At 38.2% G+C, this 25,208-nt stretch overlaps 2 protein-coding genes across 21 annotated transcripts in view; one reads left to right on the top strand and one right to left on the bottom strand.

Moving 5' to 3' along the window:
- The window catches only part of LACC1 (laccase domain containing 1), a 141,615-nt gene extending 132,307 nt beyond the window's left edge, over positions 1 to 9,308 (bottom strand). For 9 of the 10 annotated variants that reach the window (XR_009213242.1, XR_009213238.1, XR_009213244.1 and 6 more), the window contains exons 1-5: positions 9,261 to 9,308; positions 7,815 to 8,410; positions 7,004 to 7,182; positions 5,222 to 5,387; positions 170 to 395 (exon numbers count right to left, since the gene is read on the bottom strand). Coding sequence is in view for 3 of the 10 variants with exons in the window: in XM_058437836.1 (XP_058293819.1) it covers positions 170 to 395; positions 5,222 to 5,387; positions 7,004 to 7,182; positions 7,815 to 8,376 (1,133 nt within the window). In the remaining 7 variants the exon portion in view is untranslated. Of the gene's footprint in view, positions 1 to 169; positions 396 to 5,221; positions 5,388 to 7,003; positions 7,183 to 7,814; positions 8,411 to 9,246 lie in introns of all 10 variants that reach the window. The other variant, XM_032150798.2, reaches the window with a different exon arrangement.
- The window catches only part of CCDC122 (coiled-coil domain containing 122), a 71,535-nt gene that overhangs the window by 18,100 nt on the left and 28,227 nt on the right, over positions 1 to 25,208 (top strand). For 3 of the 11 annotated variants that reach the window (XM_058437847.1, XM_058437845.1, XM_058437842.1), the window contains exons 2-4: positions 14,365 to 14,439; positions 19,785 to 19,946; positions 20,779 to 20,888. In XM_058437847.1, the coding sequence (XP_058293830.1) occupies positions 19,901 to 19,946; positions 20,779 to 20,888 (156 nt within the window). In that variant the 5' untranslated portion in view covers positions 14,365 to 14,439; positions 19,785 to 19,900. The other 8 variants (XM_058437843.1, XM_058437841.1, XM_058437838.1 and 5 more) reach the window with 8 other exon arrangements.

Raw genomic sequence — 25,208 nt, 5'->3', positions numbered from 1 at the left:
AAATGAAAACAGATTTCATATTTAAAATGAGTGTGTACATGTGCATGTCAGCTGCTTAAATAACCACCACCTAAATTCTTCTTAGAGTTACTAATTGTTCTCTAAAATAAATTTCATTTTAGAGCAATCAGAAATAATCAAACTTCCAGTTGAATGAAATCGGACATACCTTGTGGCTTTACGGATGTCAATATAGGGATTTGGTGAATCAAACAGTTGTACACATGCAGGATGAAGATTATGAAATGCCTCTGCTGATTCTCTTGGAAGAGTAAAACAGCAACGTCCTACTGAAGGTCCAAGTACAACAACAATGTCTTCCAAACTGCAGCCATATTCTGCTATCATAGCATTCACTGTAGCCATAGCAACACCCAACAAAGTACCTTTCCAACCTGGTAAATAGGAATAAAAAGAGATAAGGAAAGTCAAAACGTAGCAAAATTTCACCTGAATTTATGTCTAAGTTAAAAGTGAGCAGATTTAGTTTGTATATTTTTCAAAGTCCAGAAATAATAAATTACATTATCATGTGGTTTTTAAATGAGCTATACTACACAAAGCACCTGACACAGAAGAGACATGTAATGGGAGTTTTCTTCATCTTCCATTTAAAGATGCTCTACACTTTCAGTTTCCACTGAGATAATAGCTTCTTAGTCTTCTATTTTTCACATTTTAAAAGACTGTGGTTAAAAAAACCACAAAATTTACTATTATAACCACAAAAAAATACTATTCTAAGTATACAGTTCAGTAGTGTTGAATTCACATTGTTGTATAACCAATCTCCAGAATTTTTTCATTTGATAAAATGGAAACTCTACAACTATTAACAATAACTCCTTGTTTCTTCCTTTTACCAGCCCCTGGCAATCACCATTCTTCTTCCAGTTCCTGTACATTTGATTACTGTGGGTATATCACATAAGTGAAATCAATACAGTATTTATCTTTTTGTGACTGACTGATTTCACTTTGCATAATGTCCTTAAGGTCCATCTATATTGTAGTATGTGTCAGAATATCCTGCCTTTTTAAAGCTAAATAATATTCCATTGTATGCACACACCACATTTTGCTTATCCATTCATCTACCAAGGTACCTTAGATTGCTTTCACCTTTTGGCTATTGCGAATAATTATGTTATCAACATTGGTGTGCAAATATCTCTTTGAGTTCCTGATTTCAGTTATTTTAGATATACTTCCAGAAGAGGAATTTCTGGATTATATGGTAATCTATTTATAATTTTTTGAGAAATTGCCATACTGTTTTCCATAGTGGTTACACAATTTCACATTCCCACCACCAGTGCACCAGGATTTCAACTTCTCCATATCCTCAACAACACTTATTTTCTGAGGTTTTAAAATATTAGCCATCCTAATGGATGTGGGGTGATATTTCATTGTGGTTTTGATTTCAATTTCTCTAACTTCTAATCCATGAACACAGAATTTCTCTCCATTTATTTGTGTCTTCTTTAATGTCCTTCAGCAATGTTTTACAGTTTCATCTCTCCCTCACTTTTTACAAAAATATATCTATTATATTTCAATTAACAGTCTCTTTTTATTCCCTTCCCACTTGCCCAGACTATTGTTCCCTTGCCATCTTTGTCTTATCTGCCTTGCATCTTAGTGTTCTAAGATAAAACCATCTTCTTTACTTCTGCTACCTTCTTGTTGCCAAAGACAGAAAGCTAAGAATATTGCATTTTTCCTTTATTCCCTATATCTGGGTTTGATTCAGCTGATATGGTTGGCCAGTAATGAGTTCCCTTACACCTTCCTTAAGCACTCCATACTCACACCCTTCAAAAGGTAGGCACTCAGGTGAAGGGATCAATTTTTACAGATAAAAGGAGATGATGAAAGCAAGAAGGACTTAGGTGATAGGTTCAGCCTCTACAGGTAACCCACTGAATATGTGGTTATGGGAAGTACAGAATGAAGACATCAAGTTTCTATCTGTAAGTGGGTAGGATATCAATAATCAAAACAGGAAACCTAACTGGCAGAGAAGACTTTAGGGAAAAAAATGTTGCGTTTTTGACATAATGATTTTGAGGCACCTAGGAAGATGCAGACAGTGATGTTCAAAGGGAAGCAACTAGATATAGGCATTTTGAGTTAAAGAGAGAAATTGTCAGGGCTTTTCCACAGATGAGAGTAGCTCTCTTCTTCAGTGAGCCTCCTTAGTTATCCTCTCACTTGTAGTTCATCCACCTCCTATTTTTCTCCTACAGCACATGTGTATCTATCTATATATATCTGGTTAAAAGATCTTTATTAAATTAGTCCCATAGAAGAATTTTATTCTTTTTGATATCTGATAAAATAAGTATACAATGTATCTAATTATATTATATTTTAAAGTTAAAATATTTTTATTTTTCCAACTTTTTAGGTTCGGGGGTACATATATGCAGGTTTGTTACATGGGTAAATTGCATGTCACTGGGGTTTCGTGTACAAACGATTTCATCACCCAAGTAGTGGACATAGTACCCAACAGACAGTTCTTCAGTCGTCACCCTCCTCCCACCCACAACCCTTAAGTAAGCCCCCATGTCCATTGTTCCTTTTTTTGTGTCCATGTGTACTCAATGTGTAGCTCCCACTTAAAAGATACATATGGTATCTGATTTTCTGTTCCTGCATTAATTCACTTAGGATGGCTTCCAGTTGCATCTACGCTGCTGTAAGGATATGATTTCATTCTTTTTTTATGGCTTTATAGTATTCCATTATGTATATGTACCATATTTTCTTTATCCAGTCCACCACTGATGGGCATCTAAGTTGATTCCATGTCTTCGTTATTGTGAAAAGTGCTGTGATGAACATACATGTGCATGTGTCTTTATGGCAGAATAATTTATATTTCTTTGGGTATATACCCAGTAATGGGATTGCTGGGTTGAATGGTAGTTCTAATTTTAAATTCTTTGGGAAATATCCAAACTGTTTTCCACAGTGGCTGAACTAATTTACATTCCCACTAGCAGTGTGTAAGCATTTCCTTTTCTCCACCATCTCACCAACATCTGTTGTTTTTTGACTTTTTTTATAACAGCCATTCTGACTGGTATGAAATGGTTTCTCATTGTACTTTTGACTTGCATTTCTCTAATGCCTAGTAATATCAAGAGTTTTTTCATATGCTTATTGACCACGTGTATGTCTTCTTTTGAGAAGTGTTTGTTCATGTCCTTTGCCCATTTTTTAATGGGATTGTTTGTTATTTGCTTGTTAAGTTCCTTATAGAGTCTCCGTATTAGACCTTTTCAGCTGCATAGTTCGCAAATATTTTCTCCAATTCTGTAGGTTTTCTGTTTATTCTGTTGATAGTTTCTTTTGCTGTGCAGAAGCTCCTTAGTTTAATTGGGTCCCACTTGTCTATTTTTGTTTTTGTTTGCTCTTGAAGTCTTCACCATGAAATCTTTGCCAAGGCCTATGCCTATGTCCAGAATGGCCTTTCCTAGGTTTTTCTCCTATGGTTTTAATAGTTTTAGGCTATATGTTTAAGTGTTTAATCCATGTTGAGTTGGTTTTTGTATATGATGAAAGGAAGGGATCTAGTATCAGTTTCCTACATATGGCTAGCCAGTTATCCCAGCACCAGTTATCAAATAGAGAATCCTTTCCTCATTGCTTGTTATTGTCGACTTTGTCAAAGATCAGATGGTTGTAGGTGTGTGGCTTTATTTCTAGGTTCTCTATCCTGTTCTATTGGCCTATATGTCAGTTTTGGTACCAGTACCATGCTGTTTTGGTAATTGTAGCCTTGTAATACAGCTTGAAGGGAGGCAATATGATTCCTCCAGCCTTATTCTTTTTGTTTAGGATAGCTTTGGCTATTTGGGCTCTTTTTGGATTCCATGTGATTTTTAAAATAGTTTTTTCTAAATCTGTGAAAAATGACACTGGTAGTTTGATAGGAGTAGCATTGAATCTATAAATTGCTTTGGGCAGTGTGGCCATTTTAACAATATTGATTCTTCCTATCCATGAGCATGGAATGTTTCTCCATTTGTTTATGTTATCTCTGCTTTCTTTCAGCAGTGTTTTGTAATTCTCATTGTAGAGAACTTTAACCTCCCTGGTTAAGGTAGCTGTATTCCTAGGTATTTTATTCTTTCAAAAGTAACTTATTAATGACTTGAAATTCACATTTATAACTTCATTTTGACTGCTTGATCTTAGATATTTTTAAACTAAATGTTTTCAAACCTAAGAAGTAAAAAAATAATATTCTCTTTTTATATCCAGGAGCCAAGACTCAAATTTTAAATAACTTTTTGACAATGTCATGTAGTCAACCTGACTTCTACTCATTCTATCCCATTATTTCAGCTAGGTCAAAATAAAAATATGCTACTTTCTTTTTTACTTATGAGCTAAAAAGCAAAGTAGCCATAGATTTACAAGTAGAAGGAAATTTTAAAGATCATCCCTCATTTCACACAAAATCACAGCTACGGGGTAATCTAAAATACTATTTTAAAATACCTTCAGAAAACAAAACTCCATATCCTTAACACAATATACTTTCTAAAAATACTTCTTTGCTCTCAGAGAATAGTTACAGTTAAATACATTAAGTGATGTAAACTAAAAACAGTTTTCAAAACATCTTGCTTTTTCCTACCTCCCTAGCTTTACACATGCAGCTCCATCTGGGTGAACACTTTTCTACAACATGCCTAACATTCCTATTTCCTATGGCCTGGATTTCAAGGATTCTCAACCAGAGGCAGTACCACTCCCCTAAGGAGTGTTTTGAAAAGCTTGGAGGGTTTCGTTGTTGTTTGATTGGCTGGTTGGTTGGTTCTGGTTATTACAGTAACTAGAGGTGCTACTGTCATTAAGAATTTCAGGGGCTAAAGACACTTAATCTGCAATGTGGGATTATCTTGCCCAAAATGTTAATAGCACCCTTGCTAAGGAACACTGTTACCTGGCCAAAACCAACAAATTCCTCAGGAATCAACCTAGGTGCCACCTCCTTTGGGAATTCTACTATAATTCATATAATTTGATGTGGATACTCCTCTTAGCTGTCCCTATAATAAAACTATGCCGCCCCTCCCATCATTACACTTACCACAGTGTAATGTAATTAACTGTTTGCCATGTCCATCAGAAAGAAATTACAACTTTTCCTGCACAACAAAATGAGTAAAATTCTAAATGTTTAATTAAGTATACTTACCAGCATGAGCAACCCCACATGCTTTTTTGACTGGATCTGCAAAAACTATCGGTATACAGTCTGCACCAAGAGCTGCTATTGTGACTCCTCTCTGATTTGTGGTTATTCCATCATAAGAGTCAGGCTCCTTTCTTCCCATAATCCAGATGTCATTGGAATGATGAGTCTAATACCAAAAATGTGCAACAAAAATGTTTTGGAAGTAGGATTTCTTATACCATAAGCTTTCCTGAAGGTACTCATTGTAGTATAAAATTATATAACCAGTTTAAGATTACTAGCATTCATTAAATATATCACTTTTATATACGGGAAAACACAAAATTTACTTATAATTTAACTATGTAAGCTTTTGGTATTATAATCTCTGATAGCTTATACAAAGAAAAGCAGAGTTTAACGTTATAAAATTTAATATAGTGAAAATGAACATCTTTCCATAAAGATAGGTATATCATTTCTTATAGCACTTTCTACAAAATGAAAATTTTTCTTGTAAAAGAAAGTTAATTAACAAATCAATGATATTTTTACTTTTCCCAGACTCAAGTAAAGCTAGAATTCTGTAAGGAACAAGACATTATCTCATCAACTATGACCCTAGTTCCTCCTGGAGTAGATTTATAAAATAATGGCCTTTCTCTACCACCATTCAGTTCCCTTTCTTCTAAATCAAAAAGGGCAGTGATAGTATACTCTCTGAGAATTAACTGTACTTTTAGAACTGAGGACTCCAGATGAAATATACAGTAGGCTCTTCAATAATGTCATTTTATTCCACATCATTTCATTATAATGTTAATGAAAAAAATGGATTACCCACCCGGTCACTGACTGTGTGAGGTTTGCACCTTCTCCTCACATCTGCGTGGGTTTTCTCTGGGTACTCCAGTTTCCTCCCACATCCCAAAGAAGTGCATGTTAGATGAATTGGGGTGTCTACATGGTCCCAGTATGAGTACGTGTGTATGTGTGTGTAAGGGCACCCTGCAATGGAATGGCGTCCTGTCGAGGGTGGGTTGTGGCCTTGCATCCTGATCTGCCAGGATAGACTCCAGCTACCCAAAGCCCTGAACCGAAATAATTTGGTAGTTATCTTATTTGTTTTTCTTACTCTTCTGTAAACATATGTCTAGCTCACATTTATTTCAATGTTTAATACTAGGAATGTGTTGGTCTTTATTTAGAAATTTGGTGATGTTTTTGTGACAATATGCCTTAGAAACCTTACTCTTATTTATATCAATTAGCCTATGGTAAAATTGGTTTTATTATGTCATTTCACTTAAAGTCACAATTTCCAAGAACCTATCAACATTAAAGGATGACTTACTCTGTGTGTGTGCATATATATATATATATATATATGTACGTATACTATATATGTACATATACGTATATGTACATGTACATATACGTATATATGCACGCACACATACATATATGTATATATGCACGTATATGTACATATGTATATATGCACTTATACATACATATGTATGTGTACATATGTGTACATATACATATGTGTATATCTCTCTGTGTGTGCATATATATATATATCTGCATGCGCGCACGCACGTGTGTGTGTGTGTGTGTGTGTGTAAAATAGAACTGATCTTTAGGCTATGGTGTATAAATCTAAGAAAAACAACCACAGCATTATTCTAAAACTTTAGATAAAAAAGCAGATACAAAAGTTAAATAGCTTAAAGTCCATGTAGTTGCTAGCAAAGTAAAAAATATACTTTAGATCTTCCAAAATATAAAGCAAAATTTTACCTTTATTCGGTAAAATTTCTCCACATTAAATCCTGCAGCATTCGCCAACCTACGCAGATTTTCTTGAACCACTACCTTGGGATCTCTCCGTTTGGAACTACTGAAGAGATTGAATGAGCTAAGAGTTGGTATATAAGATATCCCACCTGTTCTTGTAGTAAATCCATGTATGAAAATATCTGTTGAAGATAAGCAGTGAAGATTTAAAAGATGCTATTCAAAATACCAGTCTCTCAATTAGACCTTCCCTGATCCCTGCTACCTGCCCTTGTTATTTGGCTTCTAATTTCTACAGCATTTTGTACCTCCATATGTTCTTATGGCATTCTGCTTTGTGTTTGTTTTACACTCCCTATGAGATTGTTGCTCTTCAAAAGGTATCTTGTGTCTCATCTGGCTTTGTTATATCTAACAACATATAGCTCACAGAAAATACTGGTTAACCAAGAAGACTGATTGTTTTAAATTTTACTCTTCTATGAAGGTACCAATGATTTGAAATTTCAGGATTTCTAAATAGAAGATTTTCAGTATCATAAATCTCATTGCAAAGGAGGGTTAGATTATTCGTCTCAACATCAAATTTTCATTGAGCAAATTTATTTATTTGGGGTGGCTTTGAAGGCGTTATCCCTTGACACCCCTGATACTACAGGGCCAAACATGACACCTCTGTGTTGCCACTGATGCTAATGAGTAATAAGCCCACAACAGTCAACAAAAGAAAGGAGGAAAAAAGAGGTGAACTACCTCTGAAGAAAGACTGGCTTTTCATGTACAAAGTAAAAACAACAGTTAGTGGTTAATATACCTGGGATCAAAGGAGAAGTGATAATAGTTAATTCTCCTCTCAGTGCTGGCAGACTTCTCAAAAATGTTTGTATTTCACTCTGAATTTCTCTTAGTTCTTGAGCTGTGATTATGTTTATTTCAATAGACTGTTTAAAAAGGCCTCCCCTCAAAGTCACTTGCAAATCTTCAAATTCAAAATTGTAAGCATCAGTGAAGAGTTGATCAATAAAAGCTTTCATTAATGTCTTCCTGTGCCTGGGTACAATTACCTTAATGCTGCTCAGATTTCTTTCATCAATTTTCTGTTTAATGGTATACAAAGAGGCAGCCATGCTGGGACAGCTAACAATCTCAAATTCTTCCAAGAGAGCTGATAATCCATTGCTTGTTTCTAATTCACAATTATCTTGTTCTCCATCCCCTTCATAGCTGATGTTACTGCAACACATTATACAAAGAAACTTGGCCTTGGCAGCATGGTGGTATTGGACAGCATTCAAAGTCTTCAGTAATGTGTGATGGCAGTTTTTTTGAGAGTTCAATTTCAAACCAAAAAGATCAATCAAAACGGCTTCTGCCATCCTTGGAGGAATACTTTTATGCCAAATAAATCACCTGCAAATAAAAATTAGTGTAAGAATATAAGATTATATAAATCCTCTTATAGTTACAACAGAAATTTGTGGTAGATTAAAAAAGAAGTAATTACATTGATTTTAAAATGTAACTAAAATAGTAAATCTAGGCCCCTCCCAGAAAAGCCAGTCTACTTTGTCACAAGAGAACCATGACAGTGAAAGCAAAGCCATCTTTTAATTCGTTTTGTGAAAATGCTGGTACATCTTTCCAGCAGCACAACAGTTCCTCTGTTTTGTTTACACAGAACTTTTAAGTAAGGAATTACTTGTTGAGTTTAGAAAAGTCCTGTTTTTAAATTGCAGGGTGTCAACCTGTGTGATATATCATTAGTGCTGACATGATTGTCATATTAGGTCTCATCCTTTCATACGCGGGGGCTTAAGTTCACGAAGCTAAATGGAGCTGCGCGCGAAATTCGCGTTTTAAGATGATGATAAAAGCTGAGATGGCTAATAGAGTTCCCTTCAGGATTTGCGCAGTGCTCCACACTTAGCAATGACCGCAAAAGCTATAGTGATTTGGATGAGACAGGCTTCCTCGCAACTTTCTTAATTCATTCTCCCCGTGCAGCTTTGCTCACCTCCAGCCCAGCCCTCCCACCACATCCTGCGGGTCTCCGGTGACCCCCTTTGGTGACGCCCTTTGTCCCAAGAAGGTTTTCTCCTGCCGCTTCCCCTAACCTTTGCTCCCCATCGCTCGGGGCTCCCTCTGAGATTCATTTAGCCAGTTTTGAGTGGGTGACCGTCCCCCTTCCCTGTTCATTGTGAATTTCCGCCCAACATGTGTCGCCGCCAGGTCCCTGTTCCTCCTACCCGCCTCGACTCACGGGGCGCAGGCTGTGGCTCTGCACCTGCCCGGGCACCTCCATCGGCCGCTCACAGCCCATTCGGGACTTCCTGTCGGACAACGCACACCAGAGGCGATTCGGTCCTCGCCTTCCCGCTCTTCACCTTCGGTTGCACCCCGGTCTACGGCGACCTCTGTGACGATTTGCCGCCCCGACCCTCGTCCTGAGCCTCAACGAAATTGGGCAGCCGCGAGCGGGTCAGCTGGAGTCGTAAGCTCGGCCCAGCGCGACAACACCCGCCCCGCCTCACCTCGCCCACCTCGCCCCGCCTCACCTCACCCACCTCGCCGCGGCCGCACAGATACCCCGCCTGATACCGTCCCGGGATCCCAGGGGAAACCTGACGGCCGGGGCCCCTCGTGCCAGCTGCCGGGAGGCGGGAGGGAGCTCGGGCAGGGCCGCCTGGCGTGCTTGGTGCGAACGCGGCGGGCCCAGCGCCAGCGCTGGGGAATCCCGGGATGAGCCAAGCGCCGCGAGCCCGCTGCTGCCTCAGCAGTTCCGGGTCTGGGCGGCCTGCGGAGTCGACATTCCGCAGCCCCGCCGGCGTTAGAGGAACAGGAACCAGAGCCGCGCGAGGGCCCTCGGCCCGGAGCCAGGCGGGTTAGCGGGCGGGAGTGGGCAGGCCAAGTCGGGAAAGGGTGGCGAGGAGGCAGCTAGGGGCCCCGTGAGGGGGGATAGGGCGACGGAACGACGGGCCCTGGGAGCGGGCGCAGGGCAGCAGGAGCTGCAGGTCTTCAGAGGGCACGGGGCGGGGAACTAGGGGCCCGGTTAGAGAGCCCGGCGGCGGGAATGGCGGGCACCGTGAGGGGGCGGCGGGAATGGTGGGTCGCGTGAGGCCGGGCTGCTGGAGCGACCTCGGGACTAAACCGCAGTCTCCCTTCTCCTAACGGAAGCCGTTTCCCGAGAGAGCTGAAGTCCGCGCTTCCGGTCTCTGAGGGACGCCTTGCTGACCCAGCAGTGTGGTCAGGACGCTGGGTTTCCTCACGACAGCCCAGGGCCAGTCCCTTCTCATGCTAGCTCTTGGCAGCTTTTCCCATGCAGGGCTCAAGTCAGGGGCCCCCTCGAGATGTTTTTAGTGTTTTTTTGTTGTTCGTTTGTTTCAAGAAACAAGCTGTTTGTCTCTCCTCCAATGCCTTTGTGCTCATTCTTGCGGACCAACACTCTTCCGAGCGCCTTCACTTGTGTTGACAACATGGATGTCCTCTATGGCCTTTTAAAATATGTGCCACTAGCAGGACTTAAGTAAAAGGCGCTTATCCCTAAAATCATGATAAAGGTGCAGTTTAGCATCCCTTATCTGTCCTCCAAGAATATAACGTTCATTTATTTGAAAATAGCAGTTAAGACATGGAAGGCCAGTGTATGGTAAAGGGAAAAAATATCCTACCTTCCAAGAGTAAGAGAAATGGTGCTTCGTGGGGAACTGGTTATGATGGAAGGAGAGGTCCCTTTTATCTTTATTGTTGCTCATTTGGTAGGCGCTAAAGAACCTTTGTCTCATAATCTCAAATAGCTGAGAATTTGGAAGAGCCGTCTGGGGTAGGCATGTTCTTGTGCTTGACTAGAGACTGGGAGCACTAACCCAGAACAGAAACCCACCTTTCAATAGCCCTAGCACCAGTTTTGTCAAAATTTTTATTTTCTTTGGTCATTTGTTAAAGAGCTCCGAGCGGTAGATGGTACACCCAATCAGAAGGTGCACTTTGCCCTGAGTTTGTTTATGTATCATTAGATTGGTGCAAAGGTAATTGAGGTTTTTCCATTGACAAAGACCACAATTACTTTTGCACCAGCTTAATGCCTCAAGCAAAATAGAGGTCTTTTAGTTACAAAGGTTTTAAACATTCATCTCTGTTTTTACAATGGTGGGATTCGTATTCTTTTATGCAACAGTAGTGGCAGTAAAAAAAATGAAAAAGAAAATATTTCAAAAGAATGAAGTTATCAGGGAAGAGAGAGTTTGTTATATTGTATTTGCATACCATTTCCTTTCACCATCTGGTCCTAGCGTCATGTCCTAACACTTCCTCATCCCATTTTCACTCTATCCTACTCCAGTGGTTCTCACTCTTGGCTGCAAATCAGAACTGCAAGTGCAACTTAAAAAAAAGTAATTAACGTAGAGACTCCACCCCAGATATACATTGAATCAGAATCTCTAGGAGTTAGGCCTAAGCATGTTTTGCTTTGCTTTTTTGTTTTGTTTTAATCTCTATGTATGATTCAGATGCATAATTAAGTTTGAAAAACTAAAAACACCCTATTCCCAAGCCACTCAACTAAAAGCTGTTCTTTGGAGGCCACATGATTTCATTCTTTACATTTGCAATTCCTCTACTTAGCAAAATACCCCCCTTTTTATATGCCTAACTGCTACTTTTTGTTCAAGGCTCTTCAGGTTCAAACATCATTTTCCCTGAATCCCCATCCCTCATCAAGCAAAATTAATAGCTTCTTTACATTTTGTTCATATATAAGAAGTCCTCTCATAGATGTAGTTTGGGCCCCTAGCCAAGCAATAAGTGGAAAAAATGGTTAAATATTGAATTGTACACTTTATAAGGATGAACTTTGTGGTATGTAAATTATATCTAAAAAAGGCTTTTTTAAAAGAAAAAAGGTCAGTTAAACCACAGAATCATGAAAAAGTATAACAAATACCTTAAACTGTATTCTAACCTAAAACAACTGTGTGTTCATTTGCCAATCTATTGAGAAGGTCCAAGACCTTTTCTTTGCATGTAGTCTACTGATTGGAATTCTGCATACTATCTCTTGCATAAACCGTGCCCGTAAACCATCAGCTAAGATTTCCCAAGATTTTGTACTTTTAAGGGGAAAATAACTTAAAGGCACCTGTGAAGCAATCTGAGGGCAGATTTATACTGTATAATTTTTTTCTTTTTTGAGATGGAGTCTCGCTCTGTAGCCAGGCTGTAGTACAGTGGTGCGATCTCGGCTCACTGCAACCTCCACAGGGTTCAAGCAATCCTCCTGCCTTAGCCTCCTGAGTAGCTAGGATTACAGGCGTGCACCACCACGCCCGGCTAATTTTTGTATTTTTAGTAGAGACAGGGTTTCACCATGTTGGCCAGGATGGTCTCAAACTCCTGACCTCATGATCTGTGTGCCTCAGCCTCCCAAAGTGCTGGGATTACAGGCATGAGCCACCGCTATACTTTATAATCTTTTACAGTTAATCTCATATACTTTTGTTGGGTCTTTCCAAAATATTAAACATAGATTTTTAAAGAAATAACAATTTCCACACTATTTCATTGGTTTATACAATATTAAGTTACGAAAGCACAATATCAAGCACAACTGGCAAAAACAGGTTTGCAAACAAACACAAGTAAGTCATAAGATTGAACTAGTCAATTGATAGGAGCAGAAATAGGCAGATTTACTAGGTAACAGTTTCCTAGCATGATATGGGAATTAGTCACTTATGACTTACAAAGGTAATAGAGTGAGTTAACTGGTTGGAGGTTATGTGTAGATAGGCTAAGACATAAGCTACTGTGCCTCTCCATTTTAATTGACTGTGTGTCTTTCTGCCTAGAGTGTTTTGAGGACAGAGATAGTGCCTGGCTATTAAGGGAAACTACTGAAGAACTCACCAGACATTTTTATAATGCTATGTAAATCTTCTCATGAGAACAAGTATAATTTTAAAAAACAAAACAGTTGTTTTTAAGCCTTTTACACTAAGGTTTATGGATCTTTCCAGAAAAGGCCATGTAGCAGATGCAAATTTCCTTGCTAAAAGCTTCTGTTAGTTTCCTAGGGCTACCATAACAAATTGGCACTGACTGGATGACTAAAAACAACAAAAACTTGTTCTCTCACAGTTATGGAGGCCAGATTATGAAACTGAGGTGTTGACAGCACCTTGCACCTTTTGGTGGTTCACCTACCTCTTCTGTTGTCTGGTGACTTCAGGTGTTCTTTGCCTAGGGGCTAAGTGACTTGGAGCTCCATGCCTCCATCGTCAAATGGTCTTATTCCATGTGGGTCTGAGTCTCAAGTAGCCCTCTACCTTTCTCTTATAAGGATTCTTGTGTAGAAATAAATGAAGATCAATCAAATGAGAACAAGCAAAGGCTATTTTTTCAGGCCTTGTAAGGGAGGGAGCCACGATCTCCTGCATTTTAGCAGAGTCGAAGGCAGGCAGAGGAGTGGGCATGCCCTGATTAGAGGCTCTCAGCATGAGGAAGCTGCAGGCAGGCTAACTAGAAGTGGAGCATTCTATGGCTTCTTCTTGTTAGTCTCAACTTGGAAATGGGGACAAAAGTTAGGGAAGATGCCAGTTATTAATCCAGTACTGGCCATTTGGGACAATTGTTATAGTTTGTCTCCTAGGATTGTTATTAGAGATAATGATATGACTTTCTACAAGTCTAATTTATAGACTTCCTGGACTGGTTACTGTAGATAATGGGTTAGTCTCCTGGGTTGCTTGCTGCCGGTTGTGGGTCAGAGTTCTGTTTTTACATATGGTCTGGTCATTGTCCATTTGCATATTCAGTCACCTACCCTAAATCCAGGATGATCTCATCTCAAGATCGTTAACCCAGTTAAATCTGCAAAACCCGTTTTTCAAAATAAGGTCACATTTACAGGTTCTGGGAGTTAGGACATGGATATACCTTTGGATGTGCGGGAGGGCACCATTTAACCCACTATAAAGATCCTCTTGGTTTGGAAATCATGTTTACTTGTTTAGAGGGAGAGGAAAAAAAAGACCTTGCCCCTTGCCTCTCTGAATGAAACAAGCAGGTAGGTTGTAACTGGATTTTACAAATGGTCTATATAACTTCTGTCCCAGAGGTAGAAATCTTTTCAAAACAGTTGCCTGGACATTCTTTAAAGCTTGGATTTGAGCTGCAGACCAACCCCTTAATGTCTACACTTCAAAACAAGAGATGTTTTGGTAGCCCAGTACTGTCTATACATTCAGCAAAGCCCCTCCTTTGGTAGAAACCTAGAAGCAGTGTGGATAATGTATGAATATTGTCTATATTGTCTTGGACATGGAGGTAAGGAACAGTACAAACCCTCTGGTTTCTTTCTTTTTCAGTGCCCTGGAACTCTAATCTCATTGCCTGGCCAGAAAAGGAAGTAATCCCTAGTGTCAGCAGATTCAGCAGTACTGGTATATAATAGGCATACAGTTTATTTTTAATTATTCAATTAATTCTTTTTGGATGACTCTGATGATGTTCTAACTTCTCTTAAAAACGTGTTTGAAAAGAGTTGTCTCTAAAGCCTGTTTCCTTAATTTATGCAATTCTAATGAATTATCGGTAGATGGCAGTAGTTTGTTTTCATTTTTCTTTTCATTGCACAACAGAAGTCTGGGGAAAAAAAAAACTAAAACTTTTCCAATTTTACAGCATGAATTTTATGAATAGTTGGTTTAAGTAAATATTATCCAAGAGTTCTTCAATTTATGTTGCTATAGAAATAGAGATCAAGAAGTACTAGTTACTTTATTTTTATTGTATAAATCCAATTTTCTTTATTCTTTAGGTTACTTTATCAAATACTTTAAAGAATACAAAAATGAATAAAACACTGTATTTGCCTTCCTGGTGCTTACAATCTAATGGGGAAAGATACTATAAAATAATGAAAATAATAAAAATATAAATCTGTTGAGTATTCATTGTGTGACAGGAATTTGCTAAATGCTTTACATGCATTATTTCATTTAGTCTTCACAATAACCCTAATGAAGCAGGCACTAATATTGTTCCCATTTTATGAGTAAGGAATCTGTGGCTCAGGTTGGAAATAATTTTCCTAATAAGCTAATAAGTAGTGCAATCTAGATTTAAAACTAGCTCTGTCTTACTCTAGACCTATACCTTTATCTAAAATGGTATAATAGAAATACTGAAACAATTCTTCTAAAAAGAGAAAGACCATATCTTCCCAGAAAGATCAAGAAAGACCTCCTAAAGAAAATGCCATCTAAATGGAATTGAAAGATTGGCTGTGATGTTGACATGATCAGAATAGTGCTTTTGGAGCATTATTCTGTTAGAAAAGGGCAAACTGGAGTGGAGATAGACTATAATTAGACACGTGTTATATGCCAGGCACTTCTAGACGTCTGCCATCATGGAGCCTACATTAGTAGAAGGATATGGAAAAGAAGTGTATGAGATGTCAGTGGTGATAGATGCTGTCAAGAAAAATGAGGCAGGGCAAGGGTGAAAGAGAGTTATCAGGGAAGGCTTCTCTACTAAGATAGTATTTGGAATTGGTAAGGAGTGATTGGATTCCAGTATAATGTAAAGGTAGAGCCAATGGGGTTTGCCAAAAGAACTGCATACAGCTTGTAATGGAAAAAGAATGAAGGTTCTGGCTCATCCTTTGGGTAGGTCAATCGGGGCAGCAGCCTTGGAGTGTTAAGGATTTCTCAAAGGGCCTATGAAACATCAACAATAAGATCTCCTTTATTATTGCCTTGGGCAAGTCTAGTTGAATTGCCTTGGGCTATATAAGCTTGTAGAGACCTCCCTGCTAATGAATTCAGGGTTTTTGGCCTGAACAACAAGAAAAATGAACTTATAATTTACTGAGATAGAGAAGACTATGAAGGTGCAGGTTTAATGGTGGTAATAGAGTGGACAGAGGAATCAAAAGTTCAGTTTGTGATATATTGAGTTGAAATGCCTATTAAAAATCCAAATGGAGATATCAGGTAGGCAATGAGTATGAGTCTACAGCTCAAAAGGGATGTTCAGGTTAGAGATATAATTTGAGAATTGTCAGCCTATAGGTGGATTTTAAAGCCATAGAACTAGATGGCATCACATGTAGAATATGAGAAAAGAAGGAAGCCTGAGGACCAAGCACTAGGAGGTGTAACATAAGTGAAAAAGATGAGAAGGGACCAACAAAGGAAACCAAGAAGTATGGTATTTCAAGAAGGCAGTAATTATCAAATATGTTAAATGATGCCAATAGGTCAAGTAAAATGAAGACGGAACTTGTTCATTGAATGTGGCAATGTGGAGCTCATAGATACTGTGATAAAAGTTTTAAAAGTACAATGATAAATGACTGGTTCTAGTGGGTTCAAGAAGAAAGAGGAGAGGAAGTGGAGAGCAAGGATCTTGGCTTTAAAGGGGAGCAAAGAAATGGGTCAATACTGAAGGAGGTTATGGTGTCAAGCAAGGTTGGTGGTGGTAGTGGTTGTTGATTTATGATGGGCTGTTCAGAATACTATGTTTGGCAAAGTAAGTGGGGAAATTCTGTTGAGGGACCATTCAAAGAAGTAATGTCTGTGAGAAAGGAGTACAAAAGTAGAGGATTGGCCTTGGATACGAGCAAGAACACTTTATTTATTGCAAGAAAACAGTATGCTGGTATACAGGTGCAGGTACAAAATCTGGTAGATGGGTAATTTACCATCTTCTCTGATTTTTTTCTTCTATCTCAGTTAAATTAGAAGGTAAATTGTCAACTCAAAGGAAGGGAAAAGAGGTGTGGGAGGTTTGAAGACAGAGGATAAAGAGTGAAACAATCATCTACATAACTTGGTGCATCTTAAGAGCCTAGGATCGAGGGCCCACTTGACATAAATGGTCTTGAATTTAAAGTAAGTCAACAGCATAGTTGTATGTCTTTCTTTAAGCATATTCAGCTACTTGAGTACAAGCAAAGCAGCTGGTTGAGATTCTTCCAGGGAATTAGGACAGGGAGTGAGCTGTAGGGGAAATGAGGGTGAATGCAAAGGAATCTAAGCCAAGTACGAAGGGAAGAATACATGAAGGGCTGAGGGAATGTGTAAAGATACAAGAGTCGATGGACTGGAAGTCTTGTGGGGTTAAACAGCACATACTGTCAAAATACTAGATGGGATGAGCTAGAAAAATAAACAGTAGTTTGCATCTGAGATTATGGATAAGGTAGAGTTATACCTTATGGATTGCTGGGGAAAATAGATGAAAGAAGACATCAAACAACTGAGCGTTCAGGGATTTAAATATACTATTTTTGTGGGTATTGAAGTTTCCAAAGAAATACGAGAGAGTAGTGATAGAGGAACAGTAAGTCAGATGCTATAATCTAGGAATGAGCCTTCCAAGACCTGGAAGACAGCTGATAACAAGAAGGAAAGATAAAGCCTATATAGTCTATTGAATTTCAAAGAAACCAGAGAGGGTTTTAGAGAGAAGAAAAGGAAATATGGTGGCAGTGGAATGGAGAACAGAAAAAAATGTTTCATCTCCAGACTTAGTGGCTTGAGGATGAGGAAGCTGTATCATTGGACTTCAGTTCAAGCCAAAAGGTAAAAGGGAAGTTCACTGAAAAGGTTGACAATAGAAAGGACTTTGCTGAAGATGGCACATGAATTTCGGAAGTCAAAGTGGAAGGATAGAAAAGGGTTGGGGAGTGGGTAATGCAGCATCACACTAAGGGACTTACCAAGCTGAATAAGGATGGGTTCTCATGATGAAGAATGACCTGGTTTCTTCTGAAGACTGAAGTTAATAGGGATGTAGAATTTAATGGGAATTATGCCCAGAATATTTTAGGCAGCTTATGGAAATTGCACTGTAATTTGGAGGAGAGAGAAATGGGGACTCACCAGGAAAGTAAGTTACTCACCAGGAAAGAAAGGAATTTACTGCTAGGTAAGAGCATGAAGAACTCATTGGATTACCTCTTCAGGCATGCAGATTGTGTCATTAGGCCACTGGAGGTCTGTTGGAGCGCAGCAGCTCTATAAATGCCCCTTACTAGAATAGTTTCTCGAAGAAGAAATGTAGATGATAGTAGTGGGAATAGAAAGAGTAAGTTGATTAAAGTGACATTTTAGCATCATAGGAATACAAAATATAGTGGACCCTTGAACACCATGGGTTTGAACTGTGCAGGTCCACTTATCCGTGGGCATTTTCAACCAAACTAGTATCAAATATACAGTATACGCGGGACTTGAAACCCACATGTAAGGAGGGCGACGTTTTCGTGTAAGTGAGCTCTGAAGCACTGACTTTGGGACTTGAATATGCACAGATTTTGATATGAAGTGGGGAAGGGGGTGACTTGGAACTAATCCCCTGTATATACTGTGGGATGACTCTAGTTTGATTCTGGAGTGATATATGGAAGACATAATTCTTCCCATAAAAAATCATAATCTTGGTAGTCTATCTAGTCTAGCATTAAGAGCATGAACTTTGGAGCCAAAATACTTGAATTCAAATCACATGTCTTACATTGAATGGCTCTCTTTGGGTAAATTCTTATATCCATTTGTGTACCTCCCTGTACTTTTTTTTGTAAAATGAAAATTGTAATAATATCTACCTTAGAGGATTAAATGAGTTACTATTTCTAAAGTTCTTAGAATACCATCTGGCACAGAATAAACACTATATAATTTTTTAATCTAAAGCACTTGGAACAACAGTGACTAGCACAAAGTAAGTATAAGTATTTACCATTGTAATTAATTGAGAGAACTGACAGTATATACTGAAAGTATAAATGCAGAGGGCATGCATTTTTCAAGGTAGATATATTTAAGGATGAAGTCTGTGACCGTGAAACCCAAATGAAAGAGCTAGAGAGAAAATCAGATTTGGATTCATTAGCACTAATCTGGGACAGTTCTGTGTGTTGAGCAGAAAGGATGTAACATGAACGGAGTGAATGGCTCAGCATCAGGGAAGGCTTCATGAAGGAGTAAGTTGGAAGTGAGATTTGAATGAAGTGACATGAAGAGACAGGAAAGAATTATAAATTTCAAGGAATGGTTATGATAATCTGCTAGGTAAGCTCTCAGGATTTCTTTAGCTTAGTTGTATATTTCTACACAGGAAACGATTTAACTTTGCTTTTCTTTTTTGTTGCATATATATATCAGGTTTCAATCCTTTAAATTTTTTTAAACACATGTAACTAGTACATGAATGCTTTGTAGTTAATTGATCTTCAGAAAAGATATTTAGTGATTTAAGGAGAAAAATACTTATTCCTCCTATCGTTACTCCTAAATAAAGAGTAGATCAAAATTTGCTTAGCGCTTACCCTGTCCAAAATAGCACTGGACAGGAGTGCTATATTTCCTGGATTCCACACCCATAGCAGAAATTGTTAATCATTGTTGATATCGTTTCTCACAGATTCTGGTTATAGTCTCAGAATCTATTTCATCATAGTACTGGAGTTACATACTATTAATACTAACCCAAAATAATTATGCAGTGTATATCGGGTACTGTTCTAAGCATGCTACATATATTACTTTAATTATTAGAACAGCCTTATGAAGTTTTAAAGATGAGGGGCTGAGGATCAAAGAAGTTAAGAAACTTACTCAAGGTCACAACAGCGGAAAAGCAGGAGAAGCAAAATTCAAATACGGTTCTACTTTCATTCCAAAATCACTTAACCATTGTATTCTAATTCTTGGCACTAATGATAAAATGTCATTGACATCCCTGTGACATGTTTGACAATTAATTTACCTTTCAGGATCACCAATATACAACAGGAAAAAACAAAATTGAAAGATTATCAATATAGATTATTGAGTAGGAGTAAAGAAGGTAAATCAAAAAGGGGAAAAGAGGAGATTACAGACACAGAAAATGTCAGACAACAAAGAAAGGAAGAGTCAAGGATTTCCTAAAGAAGGTAATGAGGCCGGGCGCGGTGGCTCACGCTTGTAATCCCAGCACTTTGGGAGGCCGAGGCGGGCGGATCACGAGGTCAGGAGATCGAGACCACGGTGAAACCCCGTCTCTACTAAAAATACAAAAAATTAGCTGGGCGTGGTGGCGGGCGCCTGTAGTCCCAGCTACTCGGAGAGGCTGAGGCAGGAGAATGGCGTGAACCCGGGAGGCGGAGCTTGCAGTGAGCCGAGATTGCGCCACTGCACTCCAGCCTGGGCGACAGAGCGAGACTCCGTCTCAAAAAAAAAAAAAAAAAAAAAAAGAAGGTAATGAAACAATCTTAAGAAATAAATAATTAAAAGATCAGCAACAACAAAAAAGGTAGTCTGGCAGGATAATTATGTTAAAATTGGTAGCAAATTAGAATAGATGGAAGCAGTTACATTTAGCCGGGACAAACATATACAGTGTTTAGAAAAGGCATACCAACCTGAAAATACAGACCTATAATGAAAATGCATCAACTCTAATTGCTATAGAGTTGTTATGGTAGCATTATAATTATAGTATATGTGCAAGTGGTCTGGATAAAAAAAATTAGAACAATCAAAATATTTATACTGTTACATAAAGGAACAGGTATAACATTGCAGTAGGCAACTTTGAATTGCCTAGTATTGTTGCCTTTACTTTTGGTTTTGTTTATATCAGCAAGGGAAAATTACTAATTCTAAATTTAGTTTAGGAGGAAAAAGCATCAAATATTTCATGATTTTGAGTAAAGAAACATAACTTTGTTAAAATGGCTGTATGTTAATTTTTATTATATACTTTATTCTTTTGTCTAATTGTAGATAATGAAGACACAAGTTCATTAGCTGATGCTGTAGAGAAAGTTGCAAAGCAACAACAATCACAAGCATCAGAGATAGAAAAAAACAAAAAGGTTCTGTTCAATTTGAAGGTAATTTCTTTATGTAGTCTTTTAAATGTCTTTACTTTCTTCAAAAGTAAATGACCAGGAGGTTATTAAAAATACTTATTATTGGGAGTCACTTTTAAAGTTATTCTTGTCGATTATTCTGTTCTCCCTAAGTAAGGTTTACATGGCTGTTCCAGTTTGATGGAAAATTTCACCCTCTCAACATATAAAGATTCAACAATGTCATTGCAACTGTAGGATAAGCATATAAAACCTAACATGTTAGATAGAATTATTTTACATTCCCTTATTTGATAGTGTTTCCTAAAATGCTGAATTGAAGGAATGTTAAGTTTTAAGCCAGTGTTTGTAAAGCTATGGATTGTGAGTTACTTGTTGTCAGTGAACATTTCAAGTAGCCTCCCTCTGTGTTCCTTTTCTTTTTAAATATATTTATAATCCTACTGCAGGGAATATGGGAGCCATAGTTGGTCTTCACATGCAACATAATTAGATATAACTATACTATGTGAATATGACTAAAGAAATGAAAATGAAAACAGTACCTTGTGCTCTGTAACGATTGTTATTAAATATATCATAGAAATGAGAAGAGTAGGCTCAGGAGCTGAACTGCCTAGTTCAAAAGGCCAAATTTACTACTTCCTGTTCCGTGATTGAATTTGTTGTGCTCCTGTTTCCTTAGTGGTAAAACAGAGATAACAATAGGACGTGCCCATAAACTTTTCATGAGGATTAAATGAGTTAATGAGTTAACGTGTTTGGTGGGGACCAGATGGACATGGTACTGTTAGGGCCCTATTTGACATTGGCTTTAAGTATCATTGGCTTTAAGTGCATCAGTAGATATATGATGGCAATAATTGTATTATCATGGTGATATGGATTTCTTATAAATATTTGTATTATGTTAGTCACTTCTAGAAAAGAATACGTCTCTACAGTAGAATATAATTCAAAAAATAATGTCATAGTTTTGTAAAGACATTTTTTTGTAAAACTTTTCAGTCTTCAAAGAGTTTCATAGACTTTATTCCATTTATATTGAGAGCCTACTTTGTGTTAAGCATTTTGCTGAACATTGTCCTCACTCCTATGCTACTTACCATCTATTGGGAAAAGAAAGAAGTAAACAAATAATTACATGTAGAGTAGTAGTGTCAATGATAGAGGCATGAACACAACACAGATTTAACACTAGAGAAAGAGTGATCACAAAAGAAATGATGTTTCAGTTGAGTTTTAAATGACAGCTGGAGTTATCTGAATGATCAGATGTCTAGGACAGGTTTAAAGGTTAGGGAGTAAGGAAGATAATATTCAAAATAAAAAGAACCTGAGGATATTCACAGAGGACATTTGCAGAGGCCTGAAATAGCATTGGTACATTCCTAGAACCATAGATAGTTTGATGGTAATGTAAATTACAGTATGTTTTGAAAAATCATGGAAGATATATACCACAATAAGAAACTTCAACTTTATTCTAAAGTTGATGAGAAGCATTTGACAGATTTTAAGCAAGAAGCAAATATTAAATTTATATTTTAGAAAGAATTTTAGATACATAAAAAGCACTTATTATAATCCAATATCCATTCATGATAAAAAACTCTCAGCTAATTAATTGGAAATAAAAGAGAACTTCCTTAGTCTAAGGAAGAACATCTACATACATTCTAGAACCAGCCACATACTTAATGGTGAAATAATGAATGTTTTTCTCCTTAGATCAGGAACAGGAAAAAGGTGTCTCCTCTTACTTCTATTCAAGATGGTACTGGTAGTTCAGGCCAGTACAGCTATGCAAGAAAAAGAAATAAAAATCATCCAGATTAGAAAGAAAGAAGTAAATCTGTCATTATTTTTTTTTTAAAGAAAATCCCAAGGAAGCTATAAAAAGCTATTAGAACTAATAAGTGAGTTTAGGAAGATTGCAGAGCACAAGATTAATATACAAAAATATGTTATATTTCTGCACATTGGCAAGAGAAAATCAGAAATTAAAACTTCAAAAGTAATTCTACTTACAATGCCATCAAAACTATTCAATACTTAGTGGCAAATTTGACAAAAGGTTTACAAGAACAACAAGAACAGTATGCTGAACACTGTAAAACATTGGTGAGAAAAATTAAAGAAGACTTAAATATAGAAGTATGTCATTTTTATGAAACAGAAGACTCGGTATTGCTAATATGTTAGTTCTCTCAATTTTATTTATACATGAAACGCAGTCCCAGTCAAAATTTCAGCAGGCTTTTGGGAGAGAAATACATAGGCTAATTCTAAAAGTCATATGGAAATGCAAAGGACCTAGAATATCCAAAACAATTTTGAAGAAGAAAAGTGTTGGAAATCTTATACTACTTGGGACATTTTCTAACACTAACAACCAATTTTCTGATTCTCTGGATGCCAACTTGATGTCCAATGATTTGATTCAGTTCTGACACTACAACAGTTTTCCCTTATTTGCAGTTTTGCTTTTTGCAGCTTCAGTTACCCACAGTGAGCTGCATTCCGAAAGTATTAAATGGAAGATTACAGAAATCAACAATTTGTAAATTTAAAATTGCAAGTCATTCTGAGTAGCATGATGAAATCTCGCACTGTCCTGCTCCATCCTGCCTGGGACGTGAGCCGTCCTTTTGTCCAGCACATCTATGCCATATGAGCTACCAATGCATTAGTCACTTAGTAGTCGTCTCAGTTATCAGATTGATTGTGGCAGTATCACAGTGCTTATGTTCAACTAAACCTTATTTTACTTAATGGCCCCAAAGTATCAGTGTAGTGATGCTGGCAATTCACATATGCCAAAGAGAAGCTGTAAAGTACTTACTTTAAGTGAGAAGGTGAAAGTTCTCAACTTACAGGAAAGAAAAAAATCATACACTGAAGTTGCTAAGATCTATGGTAAGGACAAATCGTCCATCTGTGAAGTTGTAAAGAAGAAAAATAAATTCCTGGCTGGGCAAGGTGGCTCACGTCTGTAATCCCAGCACTTTGGGAGGCCGAGACAGATGGATAACTTGAGGTTGGGAGTTTGAGACCAGCCTGGCCAACATGGTGAAATCCTGTCTCTACTAAAAATACAAAACAGCCGGGCATGTTGAGTACAGTACAATAAGATAGGAGAGAGAGACCACATTCACATAACTTTTATTATAGTATATCATTATAATTATTTTGTTGTTAGTTATTGTTATTCTCTTATTGTGCCTAATTTATATATTAAACTTTATCATATGTATATATGTATAGGAAAAAAACATAGTGTATATAGAGTTCAGTACTGTCCATGGTTTCAGGCATCCACGGAGGTCTTGAAACATATTCCCCTTGGATAAGGAGGGACTACTGTATCTACCTGGAATTAGCACAAGTTAAAGGGCTCAGTCCCATAAGACTGCCCCTGCTTCATGTGCCAGTCACAAGTCCCAGGCCACCCATACTTCTGACCAACTGGCTATAAAATCAGAGGTTCTCACAACCTGCTCCCATACTTTCCCCGCACCCCTCACCAGGTTTGAGCATTTTTAGAATGACTCACAGAACTCAGGAAAGCACCTATTACCCATTTATTATAAAGGACGCAACTCAGGAATAGCCAAATGGAAGAGATGATGCATGGGGATAGGTATGTGGGAGGGGACCTGCAAGGAGCTTCTATGCCCTCTCTGGGCACATCACTCTTCCAGCACCTCAATATGTTTATACCAACGCAGAAGCTCTCTCAACCCCGCATAGTTTAAGGTTTCCTGTGGAGGTTTCATCACATTATTAACTCAATCTCCAGCCCCTCTTTCCTCCCAGAAGACTGGGGAAATGGGGCTAAAAGTTTCAGTCTTCTAATCAAGCCTTGGTCTTTTTGACAGCCAGTCCCCCTCCTAAAGCTATGTAGGGACCCACCAAGAATTAATTCATTCGAACAAAAGATCCTTATCACCCTTGTCACTTAGGAAATCCCAAGGTCCTATGGTTTGGATGTTTGTCTCCTCCAACCCTCATGCTGGAAGTTAATCCCTAGTGTTGGAGATGGGGCCCAGTGGGAGGTGTTTGGATCATGGAGGCAGATCCCATCATGAATAGATTAATGCCCTCCTCTGGGAGCAAGGGAGTTCTCATTCTATTAGTTCCCCTGAGAGCTGATTGTTAAAAAGAGCCTGGCACCTCCCGGCTCCCTCTCTTGCTTTCTTTCCTACCATGTGACTGCTGCAAATGCCAGCTCCTCTTCACCTTCTACCATGAGTAGAAGCAGCCTGAGGGCCCTCACTAGATGTAGATGCCCAGTCTTGAACTTTCCAGCCATCAGAATCATGGGCCAAATAAACCTTT

The sequence above is a fragment of the Hylobates moloch genome, unplaced genomic scaffold (assembly GCF_009828535.3).
Source record: "Hylobates moloch isolate HMO894 unplaced genomic scaffold, HMol_V3 SCAFFOLD_4, whole genome shotgun sequence".
Lineage (NCBI taxonomy): Eukaryota > Metazoa > Chordata > Mammalia > Primates > Hylobatidae > Hylobates > Hylobates moloch.
Note: the sequence above shows the minus strand (reverse complement) of the source record. Positions and strands in the feature narration are given on the sequence as shown.